The sequence below is a fragment of the Oncorhynchus tshawytscha genome, linkage group LG33 (assembly GCF_018296145.1).
Source record: "Oncorhynchus tshawytscha isolate Ot180627B linkage group LG33, Otsh_v2.0, whole genome shotgun sequence".
NCBI lineage: Eukaryota > Metazoa > Chordata > Actinopteri > Salmoniformes > Salmonidae > Oncorhynchus > Oncorhynchus tshawytscha.
In genome coordinates, this window is record NC_056461.1 from 23,317,228 (window position 1) to 23,339,876 (window position 22,649).

General features: G+C 41.3%; 1 protein-coding gene across 2 annotated transcripts in view; it reads left to right on the forward strand.

The window, feature by feature from the left end:
• Positions 1-579: 579 nt before the first annotated feature.
• The window catches only part of LOC112233500 (zinc finger protein 618), a 45,357-nt gene continuing 23,287 nt past the window's right edge, over positions 580-22,649 (forward strand). Inside the window, exons 1-5 of one of the 2 annotated variants that reach the window (XM_042311334.1) lie at positions 580-965; positions 3,381-3,458; positions 9,496-9,748; positions 13,845-13,922; positions 14,390-14,434. In XM_042311334.1, coding sequence (XP_042167268.1) covers positions 9,523-9,748; positions 13,845-13,922; positions 14,390-14,434 — 349 coding nt within the window. In that variant the 5' untranslated portion in view covers positions 580-965; positions 3,381-3,458; positions 9,496-9,522. The remainder of the gene's footprint in view (positions 966-3,380; positions 3,459-9,495; positions 9,749-13,844; positions 13,923-14,389; positions 14,435-22,649) is intronic. The other variant, XM_024401170.2, reaches the window with a different exon arrangement.

Consider the following 22,649-nt stretch of genomic DNA (forward strand, 5'->3'; position numbering starts at 1 on the left):
ATTTTGTGCACATATTTGTTTACATCCCTGCTAGTGAATATTTCTGTCTGTAATAAAGCCCTTTTATGGGGAAAAACTCATTCAGATTGTCTGGGCCTGGCTCCACAGTGGGTGGACCTGGCTCACAAGTGGGTGGGCCTGTGCCTTCCCAGGCCCACCCATGGTTGCACCCCTGCCCAGTCATAAGAAATCCATAGATTAGGGCCTAATTCATTTATTTCAATTGACTGATTTCCTTCTATGAACTGTAACTCAGTAAAATCTTTGAAACTGTTGCATTTATATTTGTGTTCAGTATACAATATATGTATACATTTGTGAGTGGGGAAAAATGTACAACATATCATCAGTGTTGTTGGATTGATTTACATATTATTTGGAAATACATGGATAAAGGGTACAAATTACGTAACGTTTATAATGCTTAACATCATTTCTAATAATGTGTGTCATCATGAAGTTGTTACTTTGTTTCAACTACTATACAACTTCCATATTATTATATCCGGGAATTTTATTCTGGATGATTTATAGTTTCATTATTTCCCTGCGCAATTTAACTGTCGTTCGACCTTTTTTTTCCACTCTGCCCAGAATAATTTTGATATAACTAGCAGGCGTTGCAATTTCGGAATCTGTCCTTGTATGATGGCGGACGAAAATTTCCACTGGAGAAACCGCAACGCATAGCCTACCCTGAATACGGAAAAAAATGAAAAAATAAAACTAATAAACCAAGCCCGGACGGACTGTAGCCTACACCTTCGTCAAAACAATCGGGCTCATTCCGGAAGATGTCAAGGTTGCAAGCTCGGAAATAAAGCTGTTTTAATTTTGATCATTTGAGAATGAATACCGGTAACTCATTTGATTTCAAAGCGTTATTTGTACAGTCACCTCTTGTGGATGAGGAGGATTTTGGAGCTCGAGCAAGCCTACTCGCATGAGCTGCATCATTTTGGGAGGTAGTCAAACCATTCTTTTTCGTTTTTTCTGATTTAGAAATCCTGAATTAAAAAAATGTGTACAGGCCGCAGTTGCTGATAGTTCACTCGACTCGCTCTTCATAATGAGTGAGGGTGTCTGTTTTCAAGCTAATGCATGTTTGGTGAGCATTATCAAAAGCAATGGTGTGCTGGCTTTAGTTTCAGTCACAAATTATCTGTTGATTTTAGACAGCGATTTCGAATAAAGTTTTCGAGTAAAACTCAGCTGTCTGCACTGGCTAATTAACCCAGTGGTCGATTGTAACTGATGAATTGTAGCTTTGGAAGCGTGTTGGAAGTTAAAGCAGTGAAGGACGAGGAGGAACAGTCTGAAAACAACCTTGCAGCCAGCCATGTTTTGTGAAATTTGCTTCAATTTTCTCTCACATTCCATAATCGCATCAATTGAGTCGTGACAGTGTTTGTTGTGATAAAGCGTAGGCTATTTGGTTCAATCGGTCGACATGAAGACAATGTTTCCAATTTCGAATATAATTTCTACTTCTGTTTTCGAAAACGGGGTAGGATTTTAATTCATTTCATTCTGAAATTGGCGACACCTGTCGGTAGTTATTTTGTGAAATTAAGAAATTCCAATTAATTTGCCGTTTTAAACATTTTATTGTAACCTTCGTTTTTAAAAACATTTTGTGACATTCATTTTCGTTAATTTCGAAGCAATTTTTGAAAAGTAAGCTGCATTGGTAGCCTATGATTACGACCTTTGACCGTATGAACGTTTGCAGTATGAACGATCTAATTTCTTTTTTTATTGTAGAGCATAATTGGTAGATTGCACGAGCTGCTGTTTGAGTGCATGTAAAAAGAGAAACTGTTTGAAACATTGCATATGGCCTCAGTCTTGAACCAGATTCGTTGTATCATTATGCGCTCTTTGATGTTGAATATGACAAACTAGGAGTAGCCTAGGCCACAGTTTGAATCAGGGTGTGTCAACTCCCATGACGTTTAAACAAAAAGTTTGAACTACTATATAGTTTTTGTAAATTTCAATAGTGACTATGTCCTTAATTTAAATAGCTTACCAATTCGCATCATCATACTTAAAATAAGACAATATAACTGCCTTAATTTACAGTGCAACTGTCTTACTCCATCAACCCAAGATCTTGACCGTATTAATCCATTGTTGATGTAGGCTATAGCCTACAAACAATGTAGGCTGTAGCTTCACAATCTGTTTAGAACTAATGTCAATCTAAAAGTAGACTGTTAATCTTTGTTTCCACAGTTTAGATGCATTTGAGTGTTCATATTTACCCAGCCCTATCAAGCTTTAACAAAGTGGCAGGCAGGGTCTGGCTTTTGCAAGGGTAGATTGTGGCCTTGATACTACTAACATCCTCTCTGATGTTGATGGAAATTGTGAGAAAGTGTTTTTAGTAGGCTACCGATATAGTAACAATCAGCCTAATCTTTAGGCTGGGTGTGCCTTTCCATAGTATTAAAGAAATAATGACATATTTAAGCTCCTAGATGTAGATTGGAAGAGAGGGTAAAGAGATGTGGCAACAACACTGTAATGTAAGAGCTTCTGGATGTCACCCATGCTGACATTCTTATATAAGAATTCCCTTTGCAATATACAATAGAATTGTGCTGTTTGAAAGGTCAAGGTTGCCCATCTTGAATTTGTTTTATGTGTTTTTGAGAAAGTATATAAAGCAAATTCATGTCATGGTCTGCTCGAATGATGAAATATGGTAAACAAGGAATACACCGGACTTGTGTCTAAACTTTGGAAATAAAACAAACACTGCCCAAATCAAAGGGAGCAGTATAGAAAGGAGGACCAATGCAGAGGACGACAGTCGGCACATTTTAGGAACAGGAAATACAATCGCAACCAATTTCTCTGCTGTTTACATTAATCTTGTGGACACTAAACAATTTCCCGTATAGGATGGTTTGTCTATGTAAGTAGATCTGAGGGAGCCATTTTAGTTTGGTCATTTTGGCACTGACCTTCAGAACTGGACTGTGAATTTGAAGTGTTGGTGGAAATGTTGTACTTTGCATGCTGAACCTGAACCCTGACCTTTTCCTTCCACATTCAATCTAATACAAAATGCTGGCTATGAATTACATCAGGAAATTCCAGGTTTTTAATTGAAGAGAATGAATGTATGAATGACAGGAATATTATTATTAAACTTCAGAGCAGCCAGGTAATGAAAATCATTTAGGATTTGTTTTGGTGTGAGGTTGCATTAAAGTGAAAGGTACCTTTTTATAGACTAACAACATGCAACTTGAATTGTACATTTTGATGGTGTTCTGTGCTTCATATATAGTATATGTTAATACATATTAGTTTGTGGACCGTATTCTCAAATGTTTTAACTAATAGACTTAAACTATTTACCCACCCAGGTGACAGACACTGTGGCTTGTGGGACCTTGGTAGAAGGGAGACACAGGACTGTGCAAGACAGCTGTTTGCACCAAGAGGTACTGTAGGGTGTAATGGTCTGCTTGTGAACCCCAAAATATCTGCTTCCCCAATTTAAACAAAACAACTCAATAGGTCTGTAGAGAGATAGAGAGCAAACCCTGTTGTCAGTTCATAACAATTAATGAAAGCTTGACCATCTTTCACTAGCTAGACCTTTGTGTCATTTACTTTTGTCTAGAGTTCAGTCCAAACTTTATGTAGGCATAGCTGTGTTTTTAGGAGGCCTTGTTGCAATGTAGGTAGGTGTAATCCTTCCTTCCGAGCATTTGGATGTTCTTGCTGAGAGCTACGACAGTTTAGCAATTACAGTTGCTAGTAACTTTTTTCTTTCTTCGTTGTTGGCCAGGTAAATGTTGGCATCTGTCCAAATCTGCCAAACGCATCAGCAGTTACCTACCTTTTATGAGCATAGTTGTCCTGATAAGTCTCTGAAAATGACATCACTCGAGTTAGGGCCAGCAGGATAGTATTTCAGGTTTGGACGGCAACATGAAAGAGCTTTTGGCATTTTGGGAGTTTGTGTATTCTGTGCATATTTCCCCCTCTACTTAAAATGAACCTTATTGGTCTCATGAATAATTCATAAGGACACTCAATTGCTGCAGCAAAGATGAATTAAGGCCAGTCTGTACAGTGGTTTTATGCACATAGGAAGTGTGTGCTTTTTGTGTCAGGTTTCTAACGGTTTCAGGGCTCAGGTTGCTTTTCTAAAAATACTATTTTATAAAGATAATTTAATTTCTGTGGAACAGCGGGAAAGTCTCCTCTTGCGCTAATGAATCTATAAATCACAATGGAGCAGGTTTACCAGACCTGCCTCAGCCTGCACTGCAATTTAGATTTTCATAAAAAATGTAATCTGCCAGCGTACAAGGGCTTAGCGGCAGACCGGATGCCGCCCTGAATTTCTAATTTTAGGGCTGCTCTTTCAGGATTTATTTTTGTATAATTCAAGTCCGCTTTTCAAAATCTCTAGTTATTAAATTTTAATTCACAGCATTAACATATAAATTGAAAAGTTTTTATGGGGGTTTGGAGCGCATGTGGATGGAATTTTACGAGTTGACGCAGTTCTGTTTCCAGACCATTCCGGCTAATAGAAGGAAATGTTGGAGGGGGGGAAAAAAACGATTTTCCCATTTCTCTGCATTATTGCTTTTTTTTATTTTTTTTATCGTTGGTTGGAAGCCATCTTGAGAGAAATTTATTACACCGAGGGGGCTAGGAAAATGTGCTTTTGATTAAGGAGCGAGGGAAAGCATTCAGACTGAAATAGGTTTTGGTCATCCCTGTGGCTGACAATATTCTGCTCACCACTGATACTCCTCTCTGCATAGCAGGAATATAGGGAACCAATGTATTGATTTCAATCACAGGAGGTTGGTGGCACCTTAATTGGGGAGGACGGGCTTGTGGTAATGGCTGGAGCGGAATGAATGTATTTGTATTTATTATGGATCCCCGTTAGTTCCTGCCAAGGCAGCAGCTACTCTTCCTGGGGTCCATGGTTTCTGTGTTTCATGCTATTCCCTTCTCTCCATTCCAGATGTTATTATGAGCTGTCCTCCCCTCAGCAGCCTCCACTGATTTTAAATGTTTTTTTATTCATATATATTCAACCAATTTCTATACTCTTGTTTCTCTTATTTTGTATCAGAATTGGTTTAGTAGTGCATCCTTTGTTCTGTTATTAGCCCCTCATGCCTGTCCACATTTAGCCTTCTATTTCAAGTATCTTGACCCATCTTGATGCAATGTTTCATTTATTTTTCCTCCAATGTTGACCTTTCCGACATCATTAGCAATGAGACTGATTAGCTTAGTAATGTAGTCTACCACAAATATTATGTTTAATATCCATGCAATGACATTTAACAGCTGCCCTCAATCTTGAGGAAAGCAGGCATCAATTTAAATGGGGAAATTTCATGCTAAACCAGTGTCATAACATGCAGTCTCGCATACACACACTGCCTATTGCCTAAAAAAAGCCCTCATATTGAATTGATGCTGCTTTGATCCGATTTGATATGACACGTTTTCAGAAGGATCTGGTGGAGTATTTTCCTATTTCATGGTTGATATGACAAACGGATCTGGTATAGTATATTCGACCAGATCCTTTGGAAAATGTGTTATGTCAGCCATGAAATCGGAACATTTTAACCATGAAACAGGCATTTGAATAATTTATGCAATAGGAAAATCATCGTCTGTTTTCCTTTGTTGGTTGAACCAGTTGTGTGAAACAAGGTTAAAAAAATATTGATGGGAAAAATGTTTTAGTTGTCGTGCTTCAATTACCCAAAGTTGCAAGAGGTAAAGCTTCTGGGATCAATAAAAATGACAGATGGCAAGTTTCACATTTTCAATTTGATAGAAAGAATACAGCAAGCCATTTTGTTTGCAGGGAAATATACTAAGGTTAGGCTATACAAAATGGAAGCGTAATATGGGTGCCAAAACGATTCATCAAGACTGAAAGAATTCAGCCTATTTAGAAGCATAAAGCATTTGTTCAAGAATTTAAATAGGTAAATTCTTCAGACTTATATATTCGGTCGCTTCCCCTTTTCTCTTCTAATATTGAATTTACCTTTGTCTACATTTTAGTAAAACCCGTTGTAAATGGGCTGCATTAATGCATGAGAAATGTGCTCAATATACAACCATTTGCTCATTGATTGATTTTCATCCATTTAAACCATAAGAGGGGAGTGGAGATCAATGATGCCTTCCCAGAATTCAGTTGTTCTTTAGTCAATGTCCATACATGCTATTTCCAGGCTGTTTTTGAAGTGTTGTGACACGGTGTTTTTGACATCTTGGAAGTAGGCCCATTTCAGATTCAGAGCATTGGATTATTTGGACACATTCTGTGTTTTTCTTCCTGATCTCGATTGACTCCATAATAAATTCCATAATGTGAATAGCAAGATGTCTAAATCCTCATTTAAAAAAAAAAATAATTCTGGTGTTTGGACTGTCATGCCGTTGTAGTTATGTGATGTAATTATTTAAACATTGAGGGAAGGTAAAACTAAATTAGCCCCTACACGAGGCCTACAACATTTTATTTATTTAACCCTTATTTTAACTAGGCAAGTCAGATAAGAACAAATTGTTATTAACAATGATGGCCTACCAAAAGGCTTCCTGAGGGATTAAAAATATAGTACAAAACCTGCATCACGACATAAAAGAGAGACCTAAAGATGACAACACAGCATGGTAGCAACACAACATGACAGCATGGTAGCAACACAAAACGTGGTACAAGCATTATTGGCCACAGACAACCGCACAAAGGGCAAGTAGGTAGAGACAACAATACAGGTGAAAATATCTGTATCAGTATCTAGGTTTCCATCCAATAGGTGACAGATTTTCATGCGAAGCTTCTAAAATCAGCTTGAAGAAAAATCAGTATAACGCTTTACTGCACACAATGTACTTTTTTGCCTGAATGAAAATCTTAAAGTTCAATGTGTTTTACATCGCATTCTCAACTTTACTGATAGTTTTGCTATTTAACGCAATAGTTTTTGTGCTAAATGGGCCTACTCTGGTTTTGGCACTTGTGCTTTAGTCAGCAGCTCGCACCTACAGTGCAGGTAGACTAGTATACATGATGAGATTATTATGGATAAGACCGAGAGTATTTTAATTTGTCAAATGGTGGTCAAGCATCGATCATCATGTCACCAGAATAAGGCCCTCAATTTTTATTGGAAAGGAGCATCAAGCTCATCACTGTGCACTTTCACCACCCTGTGAAGTTCATAACTTATTTCATCGGCAGCCTTAGTGGGAGGACCACACACCATATAATCGTGTGACTTCAAATTTACTTCGAGATGATGGTTATTATATCAATATTTCTGCATAAAAGGTGTTTCCTCTGCCATTTGTTGCATAATTAATTTAACAACCCAAAAAGATCCCACCATATCGAACTACCGGCATTTATAAAAATGTCCAGAAACCTGTTTCCGTCAAAGCTGTCGTGGTGATACTGTATGACTTTACTCATATAAAAACGTGGCTGTGTGACCTTATGAGAGAAAGTCCATGAAATGGCATATTTTTTTTATAATGTAGCTTGTTTCTCAGAGGCTGCAAGATATATCTTCAGTTGATCCTATTTCATCCATGGTTGGTTATTTTTCACCTTGAGTTTTCACAAATTTGACCAGATGAATTGCATGATGATGATTCCAGCGCAGACGCAAACTAGTCTCAACTAGCCCAGTCTATTTATCAATAACTCATTCACATCGCTGCCGACCAAGCAGCACAGATTTAATGCCTACGTGTTCTAATTTTGTGAAAAAATGTATCACATTCTGCCATTTATGGTATGAAATCCAATCATGTCCAGCTCTGAGAGGAATTTCACATTTTGTATTTTTCTTCTCGGCTGATATTCCTCTCCATGTAGCTTCCTGCTTCCACTTGTTCCAGATAGGACTGTGTTTTTGTTTGAAATAAAGCTCTCGTCATAATTTCCAACACAACATGGCGCACAGCCGTGACACGGCTGCTGCTGAAATGAACACTCAGCCATTCCCTTTGCTTCCCAAATTAGCTTTTACGGCCTCCAATCTGCCCAGGCGTGTTGAATTGAATTGGCCTCTTTTGAGGGAGATTAGAATTTCCAATGTTTCCATTGTCGGTTAGCTACTTTTCTTTGCAGGCATCATTTTATTGAGTAGGCTAGATGTCGGGCGGTTAGTCATTTTACATTTATTCTAATGCTGTATGAGATTATTATAGCCTCAGCCTATTAAACTGTTGAACCCATGCAGATATGAAAAACATGGAGGTTCTCCCACTGTCCATTTCTCTACCAGATCAGGAGCACCATGACCAAGCAATGTAGACTAGATTTCAAAATTTGGGAAGTGTGGCATGAAACAATGGAGCATGAAACACATTTCAATTAGGCGTAATATTTGTTTAACAAAGTTTTTTTTTAATGACATTGTGTTGAACCAATGCCCTTTTCAATATGGCCAGCTCTGTTTTGAAGGAGCACTTGAGTAACCAATTGCCATCCAGCAATACTCCCTCCACAGCTTGGTCACCTAAATAGAAAGTTCTGCACAATTATTCATATTTAGGGTGACAAACTGCAGCTGCACATGTAACCTGATCTGTTTTAATAATTGGCGCCAATGTCGGTCAGTTATCGCTTCCAAGAAAAGGTGTGTTAAATATTATTAGTGAAATTCTCATCTTTCCACAAAAAAATCTGTCCTCCCGGTTATAACTCTGTTTTGTTTTTGGTTGCATTTTATGCGTCCCCTCTTGACTGGAGTCCCCTCATAGTACTATGGTACTTACAGTAGAAGGCTGGGTCATTTGGATGTTTCTGAAATTAGAGCACCTGGGCACTATGGATGTATTGTCATCATAGGTCACCCATAGGTCACCCATACACAATGAAGCACTGTGCTGTAGGGCTAATTATACATAATGATCATGCATATCTCTCCCATCTATTCCCCTGCTATTTTTGGCAAACTACATTGTCACGAGTCACTTTTTTTTTTTTTTTTTTTTAACTTTATTTTTATTTTTATAGATACCAGATTTGGTATCCCCCTTGGTTAGAATAGACCTTTTCATCTCAATAACAATAATGTCCATATGGAGACAATTTTGAGAACCATAAAATGTCCCTTTCTGTTATTGGTACACCAGACTACAGCTCCCTCTCAGAAGTACGTTGGTCAGGCATATGGCAATCCCAGTTTGTGGGTGTTACTGAGTGTCAAGTGCGTTGCCTTAGAGCTGTCTAAAAATAGGTTTTTCAGTGCTCGGTTGCCTTGATGTTGTCCCTTGATGTTGTATTTGAACTGCACCTGTTTCAAAGAAAAGCAGCTGTTTTTGGCGAGGTCGATTTAGTAAATCTGTATTGTTTGTTTCTCCTCTTTCCTGGCTGTCTGTTTCTCTCACACATATTCTCTCTCTCTCTCACACACACACACACACACACACACACACACACACACACACACACAACCCTAGGAACGCTGGCCCTGAGTAGTAGGAGTCATGAGTGCTCAGGAGGTGCCTACCAATCCTGCGCAGGAGCAGGTTGACACGGGGGATGGAGTCCCAGATGGCCCCACCGCTACCCCGACGACCGCCACCCTCGCTGTCCCGGTCACAATAAAGAAGGAGCCTGGCACGCAGGGGGCCAGTAATGGGAAAGATGTGCCTGCCGAGATCTGCGTGGTCCTCGGTGGAGGAGGAAAGTCTCGCAATGACCAGACCCAGGGTATGACCCCTTAACACATCACCTTCCACTCCACACACAATGTGCAGGATCATTTTGCATCACCCTCTGTGATGCAAAATGAGTTTTCACATTTTAAACCATGATGTAAAATGGCTGACCCAAAACGAACAAACCCAGACTGTAGGAAAGAGGACCGCCTTTCAACACATGTTCCTGTCATTTTACCTTCTCCCTCTACATCTGCACTCTTCTACATGAACTATCTCAGATGGAATGTACAGTATTCATACCCTTTGACTTATTCCACATTTTGTTGTTACAGCCTGAATTCAAAATGGATACTTTTTGGATATTGTTTTTTTTTTTTTTTTTTTTACATCTTCACACAATACTCCATAATGACAGCGAAAACATGTTTAAAATGTCTGTTTTTTTGCAAATGTATGGAAAAAGGTCATTTCTGTATTTCAAAGTATTCACACCCCTGAGTCAATACTTTGTAGAAGCACCTTTGGTGACGATTACAGCTTTGCACATCTGGATTTGGGGATTATTCTTCCTCGCAGATTTTCTCAAGCTCTTAAATTAGATGGAGAACGGCGGTGAACAGCAATCTTCAAGTCTTTCCACGGAATTAAAGTCTGGTCTTTGTCTGGGCCACTCGAGGACTTCCACATTCTTGTTCTGAAGCCATTCCAGCGTTGCTTTGGCTGTATGCTTGTTGGAACGTAAATCTTCGCCCCCATTCTAAGGGTGTTTGCACTCTGAAGCAGGTTCTCAAAGGTTTTGTCTGTATTTGGCTCAATACATTGTTCCCTGTATCCTTACCAGTCTCCCAGTCCCTGCCACTGAAAAGCATCCACATAACATGATGATGCCACCACCAGTGGTGTAAAATATCTAAGCAAAATTACTTTAAAGTCCTCTTAAGTAGTTTTTTGGGGTATCTGCACTATACTAATTTTGACAACATTTACTTTACTACATTCCTAAAGAAAATAATGTACTTTTTACTCCTTACGTTTTTCCTGACAGCCAAACACTTTGTGACATGAAAATGGTTCAATTCACACACTTATCAAGAGAACATCCCTGGTCATCTCTACTGCCTGTGATCTGGCTGACTCACTAAACACACATGCTTTGTTTGTATATGATGTCTGAGTGTGTCCCTGGCTATCCGTAAATAAAACACATGGTGCTGTCTTGTTTGCTTAATATAAGGAATTTGAACTTTATTTATACATTTTAATACTTAAGTATACAGTACCAGTCAAAAGTTTGGACACCTACTCATTCAAGGGTTTTAATAGATTTTTTACTATTTTCTACATTGTAGAATAATAGTGAAGACATCAAAACTATGAAATAACACATGGAATCATTTAGTAACCAAAAAAGTGTTCAACAAATCAAAATATATTTTAGGTTCTTCAAAGTAGCCACCCTTTGCCTTGATGACAGCTTTGCACACTCTTGGCATTCAGCTTCATGAGGAATGCTTTTCCAACAGTCATGAAGGAGTTCCCACATATGCTCAGCACTTGTTGGCTGCTTTTCCTTCAATCTGTGGTCCAACTCATCCCAAACCATCTCAATTGGGTAGAGGTCGGGTGATTGTGGAGGCCAGGTCATCTGATGCAGCATTCCATCACTCTCCTTCTTGGTCAAATAGCTCTTAAACAGCCTGGAGTTGTTTTGGTTCATTGTCTGGTTAAAAAACAAATGATAGCCCCACTAAGCTCAAACCAGATGGGATGGTGTATCGCTGCAGAATGCTGTGGTAGCCATGCTGGTTAAGTGTGCCTTGAATTCTAAATAAATCACTGACAATGTTGCCAGCTAAGCACGATCACACCACCACCTCCATGCTTAATGGTGGGAACCACACATGCAGATATCATCCGTTCACCTACTCCACTCTTCACAAAGACAGGGCGGTTGGAACCAAAAATCTAAAATTTGGACTCGCAAAGGACAGATTTCCACTGGTCTAATGTCCATTGTTTGTGTTTCTTGGCCCAAGCAAGTCTTTTCTTCTTATTGGTGTCCTTTAGTAGTGGTTTCTTTGCAGCAATTAGACCATGAATAACTGATTCATGCAGTTTCCTCGTGAACACTTGATGTTGAGATGTCTGTTACATGAACTCTGAAGCATTTATTTGGGCTGCAATCTGAGATGCAGTTAACTCTAACTTATCCTCTGCAGAAGGGTCTTCCTTTCCTGTGGCGGTCTTTATGAGAGTCAGTTTCATTATAGCGCTTGATTGTTTATCGACTGCACTTCAAGAAACTTTCAAAGTTCTTGACATTTTCTGTATTGACTGACCTTCATGTCTTAAATGACAGTAATCAATACTTTATCTTTACTTATTTGAGCTGTTTTTGCCATAATATGGACCTAGTCTTTTTACCACATAGGGCTGCATTCTGTATACCACAACACAACTGATTGGCTCAAACGCATTAAGAAGAAAATAAATTCCACACATTAACATTTTAATAAGGCACACCTGTTAATTGAAATGCATTCCAGGTGACTACCTCATGAAGCTGGTTGAGAGAATGCCAAGAGTGTGCAGAGCTGTCATCAAGGCAAAGGGTGGCTACTTTGAAGAATGTCAAATAAATCAAAATATATTTTATAACTTTTTGGTTACTACAATGTAGAAAATAGTTTTAAAAAACTTGAATGAGTACAGTAGGTGTGTCCAATATTTTGACTGATGGTGTATTTGAGCAATTACATGTATTTTTGATACTTAGGTATAATAGACTTTTACTCGGTGACTGACTTTTACTTGAGTAATTGCCTATTAAGGTATCTTTACCTTTACTTGAGTATGACAATTGGGTACTTTTTCCACCACTGCTGTTAAACGGGGGATGGGCTGTGCCTGGTTTCTCCAAACATAGTGTTTTGCATTCAGGCCAAATGGTTATATTTTTGTCTCATCAGACCACAGAATCTTTTGCCTTATGCGCTGTCTTTCTCGTGCCTTTTTGCAAACTCCATGAGTGCCGTCGTGCCTTTTTCTCTGGAGTGGCCACTCTCCCATAAAGCCCAGATTGGTGAAGTGCTGTAGAGACTTGTCCTTCTGGCAGGGTTCTCCCATCTCAGCCAAGGAACTCTGTATTTCTGACAGAGTGATCATTGGGTTCTTGGTCACCTCCCTGACCAAGGACCTTCTTATCCGTTTGGTTGGACGGCAAGCTCTAGGCTGGGTAGTTCAATATTTTTTTCCCAATGATGGAGACCTCTGTGCTCTTGAACATTCAACACTCTATAAATGGTTTTAGACCCTTCCCCAGATACATACCTCATCACAATTCTTTCTTGGAGCTCTACGGACAGTTCCTTGAAATTCATGGTATAGTTTCTGCTCTGACATGCACTGTCAACTGTGGGACCTTATATAGACACACAAATGTCTAAACATTTCAATTTGTCATTATGGGGTATTGTGTGTAGATGAGTGAGGAGAAAAACATATATTTAAGCAATTTTGAATTCGGGCTGTAAAGTCGAGGGGTATGAATACTTTCTGAAGGCACCATCTATTTACTGAGCAATGAATTATTTCTGTCCCTATTTTAGAAGAAAATGTGGTTTGTCAATTCTCATCTAATATCTGTTTTTAACAGATAATTTATTGTCTGTGAAACAAGATGGGAAATGTATTTCAGTCTCGACTAAGTAAAATATTTACTTAGGTCCCCGAGGGGAGGTTTCCCGGACACAAATTAAGTCTAGTCCTGGTCTAAAAAGGAAACTCAATGGCGAATCTCCATTGAAAATAATTTTAAGTCTAGGACCAGGCTTAATCCGTGTCTGGAAAATCACAAAGTGTTTAGGTACGATGTTGTTACACACAGATCTACGTTTATTAGGTACAGAAATCTAGTACTGGGTTGGACCCCCCCCCTTTGCCTCCAGAACAGCTTATATTCTTCGGGCATTGATATGCTGCTCAATTGGTTTCAATAGACCTAATGTGTGTGTCAGGAAAATGTTCTCCACACCATTACACCACCAGCCTGTATCCTGGCTCTGCCATCAGACCAATGGTATCAATGCACTCAACTATTATAGCATTTTCAACCATCTCTGTATTGCTTTTCCTCTGTCACACAGGCTCCTATGTTTGTGGGATATGTGGGAAGAAATATAAGTACTACAACTGCTTTCAGACGCACGTCCGTGCCCACAGAGGTAAGGAAGGCCTGCCCTGAAACACTAAGGCTTCTTTGTGTGATGACATTGGAAATGTTTGATAAGATTAAAATAATCAACTCAAGTCACTACAGACATGATTTAATAGCACCTAATTTTTGATAAACCCCCCTGCTAAATATATATATATATATATGGCATGATAATGCAAGCCCCGATCCGAAAGTCACATGAATCCAATTTTGGGGACCTAAAATTGGATTTGTGGCGTAATGTTATGTTTGGGGCTCATTTCTTATCATTAACTTGTCAGCTGCATTCATCCGCTAATACTTTAGAAGTACCCCCCACCCCCCCCCCCCTCTCCTTCCTGACAACCATAATTTTTAATGTGAGCGATGCCAAGTGTTGTCTGAGATCCGAGTGAGTCAAGCTGTTGTTATAAGCGTAGGCGCCACGCCAACAGCAGATCTCTTATGAATGTGTCTCTGTCTTTCCCCCCACAGAGTCCGATAGCATGCCAGGGGAGGGTGCACCACCAGCTCCCAACAGTGAGTAAACGGATGTGTATGCACATGCATTCACATGCACAAACAAGCACGCGCTCACGCATGAGCATACACACCGACTCACCGGTGTGTACATGCATACACAGGCGCACATCTACAGTGCCTTCAGAAAGTGTTCACACCAGTTGAATTTTTCTACATTTTGTTGTTACAAAGTGGGATTCAAATGGATTTAACGCCCTAGAGGCGATTTGACGACACTGTGTGTGTAAGTAACAATACAAAAATCCAAGTAAAAATCTGTCATTTTAAACTAGAGATATCTGTTGTTTTGCATTGGAAAGACATCCAGAAAATCGGTCTTCTCACGAAACCGTCTGTAGCTTCTGAACAGTTTGACCGACATGTGAGACTTTCACGAACACTATGGTGGTCTCTGTTTTGCGCTACAACCCCCATAAGTGTCAGGGGACTCGTCTGAAGTCGAAACAGTTGATTTGCCAACTTCTGTTTGTAGCTTCCGAACCGCTTGGGCTACAAACTAATGTGATCACATGGTGGAAAGGGGACATTTTCATGAAAACGATGGTGTTCTCCTTTTTGCTTCTTTTTGTCTACCAAAAGTGTCACGGGACTCAGCTGAATGTAACCGCTACCGATTTAAAAATGTTTTATGGAAGTGTGAAGGTAGTGTTGTTTGTTTCTTTGGGCTATAGTAGTAAAGGCCAAATTAAATATTTTAATAAATTATATATATGTCATGCCTAAAGGGGTCCTAAAATTCATAATCAAATAGCTAAATAATTCATAGTTTGAACATCTTAAAACAATACCATATGTCAGTGTAGACCCCCCCCGTGAATATTTTGTTGTTGATCTACACAAACTTGGAAGAAAAATGTGAACAAACAAACACTAATACAGTGCATTCAGAAAGTATTCAGATCCCTTGACTGTTTCCACATTTTGTTATGTTACAGCCTTATTCTAAAATGGTTCAAATTTATATCTATATACAGTGGGGCAAAAAAATATTTAGTCAGCCACCAATTGTGCAAGTTCTCCCACTTAAAAAGATGAGGCTTGTAATTTCATCATAGTTGAAGTGTATCTATGATTAAATTACAGGCCTCATCTTTTTAAGTGGGAAAACTTGCACAATTGGTGGCTGACTAAATACTTTTTTGCCCCACTGTATACACAGTGAGGGGGAAAAAATATTTGACCCCCTCTCAATCAAAGATTTCTGGCTCCCAGGTGTCTTTTTATACAGGTAACGAGCTGAGAGTAGGAGCACATTCTTAAAGGGAGTGCTCCTAATCTGTTTGTTACCTGTATAAAATATACCTGTCCACAGAAGCAATCAATCAATCAGATTCCAAACTCTCCACCATGTCCAAGACCAAAGAGCTCTCCAAGGATGTCAGGGACAAGATTGTAGACCAACACAAGGCTGTGTACAAGACCATCGCCAAGCAGCTTGGTGAGAAGGTGACAACAGTTGGTGCGATTATTCGCAAATGGAAGAAACACAAAATAACTGTCAATCTCACTTTGCCTGGGGCTCCATGCAAGATCTCACCTCGTGGAGTTGCAATGATCATGAGAACAGTGAGGAATCAGCCCAAAACTACACGGGACTATCTTGTCAATGATTTCAAGGCAGCTGGGACCATAGTCACCAAGAAAACAATTGGTAACACACTATGCAGTGAAGGACTGAAATCCTGTAGCGCCCGCAAGGTCCCCCTGCTCAAGAAAGCACATATACATGCCCGTCTGAAGTTTGCCAATGAACATCTGAATGATTCAGAGGACAACTGGGTGAAAGTGTTGTGGTCAGATGAGACCAGAATGGAGTTCTTTGGCATCAACTCACCGTGTTTGGAGGAGGAGGAATGCTGTCTATGACCCCAAGAACACCATCCCCCCACTGTCAAACATGGAGGTGGAAACATTATGCTTTGGGGGTGTTTTTCTGCTAAGGGGATAGGACAACTTCACCGCATCAAAGGGACGATGGACAGGGCCATGTACCGTCAAATCTTGGATGAGAACCTCCTTCCCTCAGCCAGGGCATTGAAAATAGGTCATGGATGGGTATTCCAGCATGACAATGACCCAAAACACACGGCCAAGGCAACAAAGGAGCAGCTCAAGAAGAAGCACATTAAGGTCCTGGAGTGGCCTAGCCAGTCTCCAGACCTTAATCCCATAGAAAATCTGTGGAGGGAGCTGAAGGTTCGAGTTGCCAAACGTCAGCCTCAACCTTATGACTTGGAGAAGATCTGCAAAGAGGAGAGGGACAAAATCCCTCCTGAGATGTGTGCAAACCTGGTGGCCAACTACAAGAAACGTCTGACCTCTAATTGCCAACAAGGGTTTTGCCACCATGTACGAAGTCATGTTTTGCAGAGGGGTCAAATACTTATTTCCCTCATTAAAATGCAAATCAATTTATAACATTCTTGACATGTGTTTTTCTGGATTTTTTTGTTGTTATTCTGTCTCCCACTGTTCAAATAAACCTATCATTTAAAATTATAGACTGATAATTTCTTTGTCAGTGGGCAAACATACAAAATCAGCAGGGGATCAAGTACTTTTTCCCCTCACTATATACAGTGCCTTGCGAAAGTATTCGGCCCCCTTGAACTTTGCGACCTTTTGCCACATTTCAGGCTTCAAACATAAAGATATAAAACTGTATTTTTCTGTGAAGAATCAACAACAAGTGGGACACAATCCTGAAGTGGAACGACATTTATTGGATATTTCAAACTTTTTTAACAAATCAAAAACTGAAAAATTGGGCGTGCAAAATTATTCAGCCCCTTTACTTTCAGTGCAGCAAACTCTCTCCAGAAGTTCAGTGAGGATCTCTGAATGATCCAATGTTGACCTAAATGACTAATGATGATAAATACAATCCACCTGTGTGTAATCAAGTCTCCGTATAAATGCACCTGCACTGTGATAGTCTGAGGTCCGTTAAAAGCGCAGAGAGCATCATGAAGAACAAGGAACACACCAGGCAGGTCCGAGATACTGTTGTGAAGAAGTTTAAAGCCGGATTTGGATACAAAAAGATTTCCCAAGCTTTAAACATCCCAAGGAGCACTGTGCAAGCGATAATATTGAAATGGAAGGAGTATCAGACCACTGCAAATCTACCAAGACCTGGCCATCCCTCTAAACTTTCAGCTCATACAAGGAGAAGACTGATCAGAGATGCAGCCAAGAGGCCCATGATCACTCTGGATGAACTGCAGAGATCTACAGCTGAGGTGGGAGACTCTGTCCATAGGACAACAATCAGTCGTATATTGCACAAATCTGGCCTTTATGGAAGAGTGGCAAGAAGAAAGCCATTTCTTAAAGATATCCATAAAAAGTGTTGTTTAAAGTTTGCCACAAGCCACCTGGGAGACACACCAAACATGTGGAAGAAGGTGCTCTGGTCAGATGAAACCAAAATTGAACTTTTTGGCAACAATGCAAAACGTTATGTTTGGTGCAAAAGCAACACAGCTCATCACCCTGAACACACCATCCCCACTGTCAAACATGGTGGTGGCAGCATCATGGTTTGGGCCTGCTTTTCTTCAGCAAGGACAGGGAAGATGGTTAAAATTGATGGGAAGATGGATGGAGCCAAATACAGGACCATTCTGGAAGAAAACCTGATGGAGTCTGCAAAAGACCTGAGACTGGGACGGAGATTTGTCTTCCAACAGGACAATGATCCAAAACATAAAGCAAAATCTACAATGGAATGGTACAAAAATAAACATATCCAGGTGTTAGAATGGCCAAGTCAAAGTCCAGACCTGAATCCAATTGAGAATCTGTGGAAAGAACTGAAAACTGCTGTTCACAAATGCTCTCCATCCAACCTCACTGAGCTCGAGCTGTTTTGCAAGGAGGAATGGGAAAAAATGTCAGTCTCTCGATGTGCAAAACTGATAGAGACATACCCCAAGCGACTTACAGCTGTAATCGCAGCAAAAGGTGGCGCTACAAAGTATTAACTTAAGGGGGCTGAATAATTTTGCACGCCCAATTTTTCAGTTTTTGATTTGTTAAATAAGTTTGAAATATCCAATAAATGTCGTTCCACTTCATGATTGTGTCCCACTTGTTTCTGATTCTTCACAAAAAAATACAGTTTTATATCTTTGTTTGAAGCCTGAAATGTGGCAAAAGGTCGCAAAGTTCAAGGGGGCCAAATACTTTCGCAAGGCACTGTATGTCCTCATCAATCTACACACAATACCCCATAACGACAAAGTGAATACAGGTATTTAGATATTGCTGCAGGTGTATTAAAAAACAAATACCTTATTTACATAAGTATTCAAAACCTTTGCTATGAGACTCGAAATTGAGCTCAGGTGCATCCTGTTTCCATTGATCATCCTTTTGATGTTTCTACAAATTTGGAGTCCACCTGTGGTAAATTCTATTGATTGGACATGATTTGGAAAGGCACACACATGTCTATATAATGTACGTCAGAGCAAAAACCAAGCCATGAGGTCGAAGGAACAATTCAGAGAGAGGATTGTGACGAGGAACAGATCTAGGGAAGGTTACCAAAACATTTCTGCAGCATTGAAGGTCCCCAAGAACACAGTGGCCTCCATCATTCTTAAATGGAAGAAGTTTGGAACTACCAAGACTCTTCCTATAGCTGACTGCTCAGTTTGGCCTGTGCGATCTGGAGAAAAGGGCCTTAGTCAAGGAGGTGAACAAGAACCCAACAGAGCTCTAGAGTTGCTCTGGAGATGGGAGAACCTTCCAGAAGGACAACCTTCTCTACAGCACTCCACCAATCAAGCCTTTATGGTAAAGTGGCCAGACGGAAGCCATGTAAAAGGCACATAACAACCTGCTTGGAGTTTGCCAAAAGGCCCCTAACGGACTCTGAGAATCAAGATTCTTTGGTCTGATGAAACCAAGATTGAAATCTTTGGCCTGAATACCAAGCATCACGTCTGGAGAAACCTGGCACCATCCCTACAGTGAAGCATGGCAGTGGCAGCATCATGCTGTGGGGATGATTTTCAGGTCAGGGACTGGTCGACTTCCGGCGCCGACAGAGATGGCCGCCTCGCTTCGCGTTCCTAGAAAACTATGCAGTTTTTTTTTTTTTTTACGTGTTATTTCTTACATTAGTACCCCAGGTCATCTTAGGTTTCATTACATACCGTCGAGAAGAACTACTGAATATAAGATCAGCGTCAACTCACCATCAGTACGACCAAGAATATGTTTTTCGCGACGCGGATCCTGTGTTCTGCCTTACAACCGGGACAACGGAACGGATCCCATGCAGCGACCCAAAAAAACGACTCCGAAAAAGAGGGAAACGAGGCGGTCTTCTGGTCAGACTCCGGAGACGGGCACACCGTGCACCACTCCGTAGCATTCTTCTTGCCAATGTCCAGTCTCTTGACAACAAGGTTGATGAAATCCGAGCAAGGGTAGCATTCCAGAGGGACATCAGAGACTGTAACGTTCTTTGCTTCACGGAAACATGGTTCACTGGAGAGACGCTATCCGAGGCGGTGCAGCCAACGGGTTTCTCCACACATCGCGCCGGCAGAAACAAACATCTTTCTGGTAAGAAGAGGGGCGGGGGCGTATGCCTTATGGCTAACGTGACATGGTGTGATGAAAGAAACATACAGGAACTCAAATCCTTCTGTTCACCTGATTTAGAATTCCTCACAATCAAATGTAGACCGCATTATCTACCAAGAGAACTCTCTTCGATTATAATCAAAGCCGTATATATCCCCCCCCCAAGCAGACACATCGATGGCTCTGAACGAACTTTATTTAACTCTTTGCAAACTGGAAACCATTTATCCGGAGGCTGCATTCATTGTAGCTGGGGATTTTAACAAGGCTAATGTGAAAAAATTTAGGGAGTCTTGTTATCAGCATATCGATTGCGCAACCAGGGGTGGAAAGACCTTGGATCATTGTTACTCTAACTTCCGCGACGCTTATAAGGCCCTGCCCCGCCCCCCTTTCGGAAAAGCTGACCACGACTCCATTTTGTTGATCCCTGCCTACAGACAGAAACTAAAACAAGAGGCTCCCACGCTGAGGTCTGTCCAACGCTGGTCCGACCAAGCTGACTCCACACTCCAAGACTGCTTCCATCACGTGGACTGGGAGATGTTTCGTATTGCGTCAGATAACAACATTGACGAATACGCTGATTCGGTGTGCAAGTTCATTAGAACGTGCGTTGAAGATGTCGTTCCCCTAGCAACGATTAAAACATTCCCTAACCAGAAACCGTGGATTGATGGCAGCATTCGCGTGAAACTGAAAGCGCGAACCACTGCTTTTAATCAGGGCAAGGTGTCTGGCAACATGACCGAATACAAACAGTGCAGCTATTCCCTCCGCAAGGCTATCAAACAAGCTAAGCGTCAGTACAGAGACAAAGTAGAATCTCAATTCAACGGCTCAGACACAAGAGGCATGTGGCAGGGTCTACAGTCAATCACGGACTACAGGAAGAAATCCAGCCCAGTCACGGACCAGGATGTCTTGCTCCCAGGCAACTTTTTTGCCCGCTTTGAGGACAATACAGTGCCACTGACACGGCCTGCAACGAAAACATGCGGTCTCTCCTTCACTGCAGCCGAGGTGAGTAAGACATTTAAACGTGTTAACCCTCGCAAGGCTGCAGGCCCAGACGGCATCCCCAGCCGCGCCCTCAGAGCATGCGCAGACCAGCTGGCCGGTGTGTTTACGGACATATTCAATCAATCCCTATACCAGTCTGCTGTTCCCACATGCTTCAAGAGGGCCACCATTGTTCCTGTTCCCAAGAAAGCTAAGGTAACTGAGCTAAACGACTACCGCCCCGTAGCACTCACTTCCGTCATCATGAAGTGCTTTGAGAGACTAGTCAAGGACCATATCACCTCCACCCTACCTGACACCCTAGACCCACTCCAATTTACTTACCGCCCAAATAGGTCCACAGACGATGCAATCTCAACCACACTGCACACTGCCCTAACCCATCTGGACAAGAGGAATACCTATGTGAGAATGCTGTTCATTGACTACAGCTCGGCATTCAACACCATAGTACCCTCCAAGCTCATCATCAAGCTCGAGACCCTGGGTCTCGACCCCGCCCTGTGCAATTGGGTACTGGACTTCCTGACGGGCCGCCCCCAGGTGGTGAGGGTAGGCAACATCTCCTCCCCGCTGATCCTCAACACTGGGGCCCCACAAGGGTGCGTTCTGAGCCCTCTCCTGTACTCCCTGTTCACCCACGACTGCGTGGCCACGCACGCCTCCAACTCAATCATCAAGTTTGCGGACGACACAACAGTGGTAGGCTTGATTACCAACAACGACGAGACGGCCTACAGGGAGGAGGTGAGGGCCCTCGGAGTGTGGTGTCAGGAAAATAACCTCACACTCAACGTCAACAAAACTAAGGAGATGATTGTGGACTTCAGGAAACAGCAGAGGGGACACCCCCCTATCCACATCGATGGAACAGTAGTGGAGAGGGTAGCAAGTTTTAAGTTCCTCGGCATACACATCACAGACAAACTGAATTGGTCCACTCACACAGACAGCATCGTGAAGAAGGCGCAGCAGCGCCTCTTCAACCTCCAGGAGGCTGAAGAAATTCGGCTTGTCACCAAAAGCACTCACAAACTTCTACAGATGCACAATCGAGAGCATCCTGGCGGGCTGTATCACCGCCTGGTACGGCAACTGCTCCGCCCTCAACCGTCAGGCTCTCCAGAGGGTAGTGAGGTCTGCATAACGCATCACCGGGGGCAAACTACCTGCCCTCCAGGACACCTACACCACCCGACGTTACAGGAAGGCCATAAAGATCAAGGACATCAACCACCCGAGCCACTGCCTGTTCACCCCGCTATCATCCAGAAGGCGAGGTCAGTACAGGTGCATCAAAGCTGGGACCGAGAGACTGAAAAACAGCTTCTATCTCAAGGCCATCAGACTGTTAAACAGCCACCACTAACATTGAGTGGCTGCTGCCAACACACTGACACTGACTCAACTCCAGCCACTTTAATAATGGGAATTGATGGGAAATGATGTAAATATATCACTAGCCACTTTAAACAATGCTACCTTATATAATGTTACTTACCCTACATTATTCATCTCATATGCATATGTATATACTGTACTCTATATCATCGACTGTATCCTTATGTAATACATGTATCACTAGCCA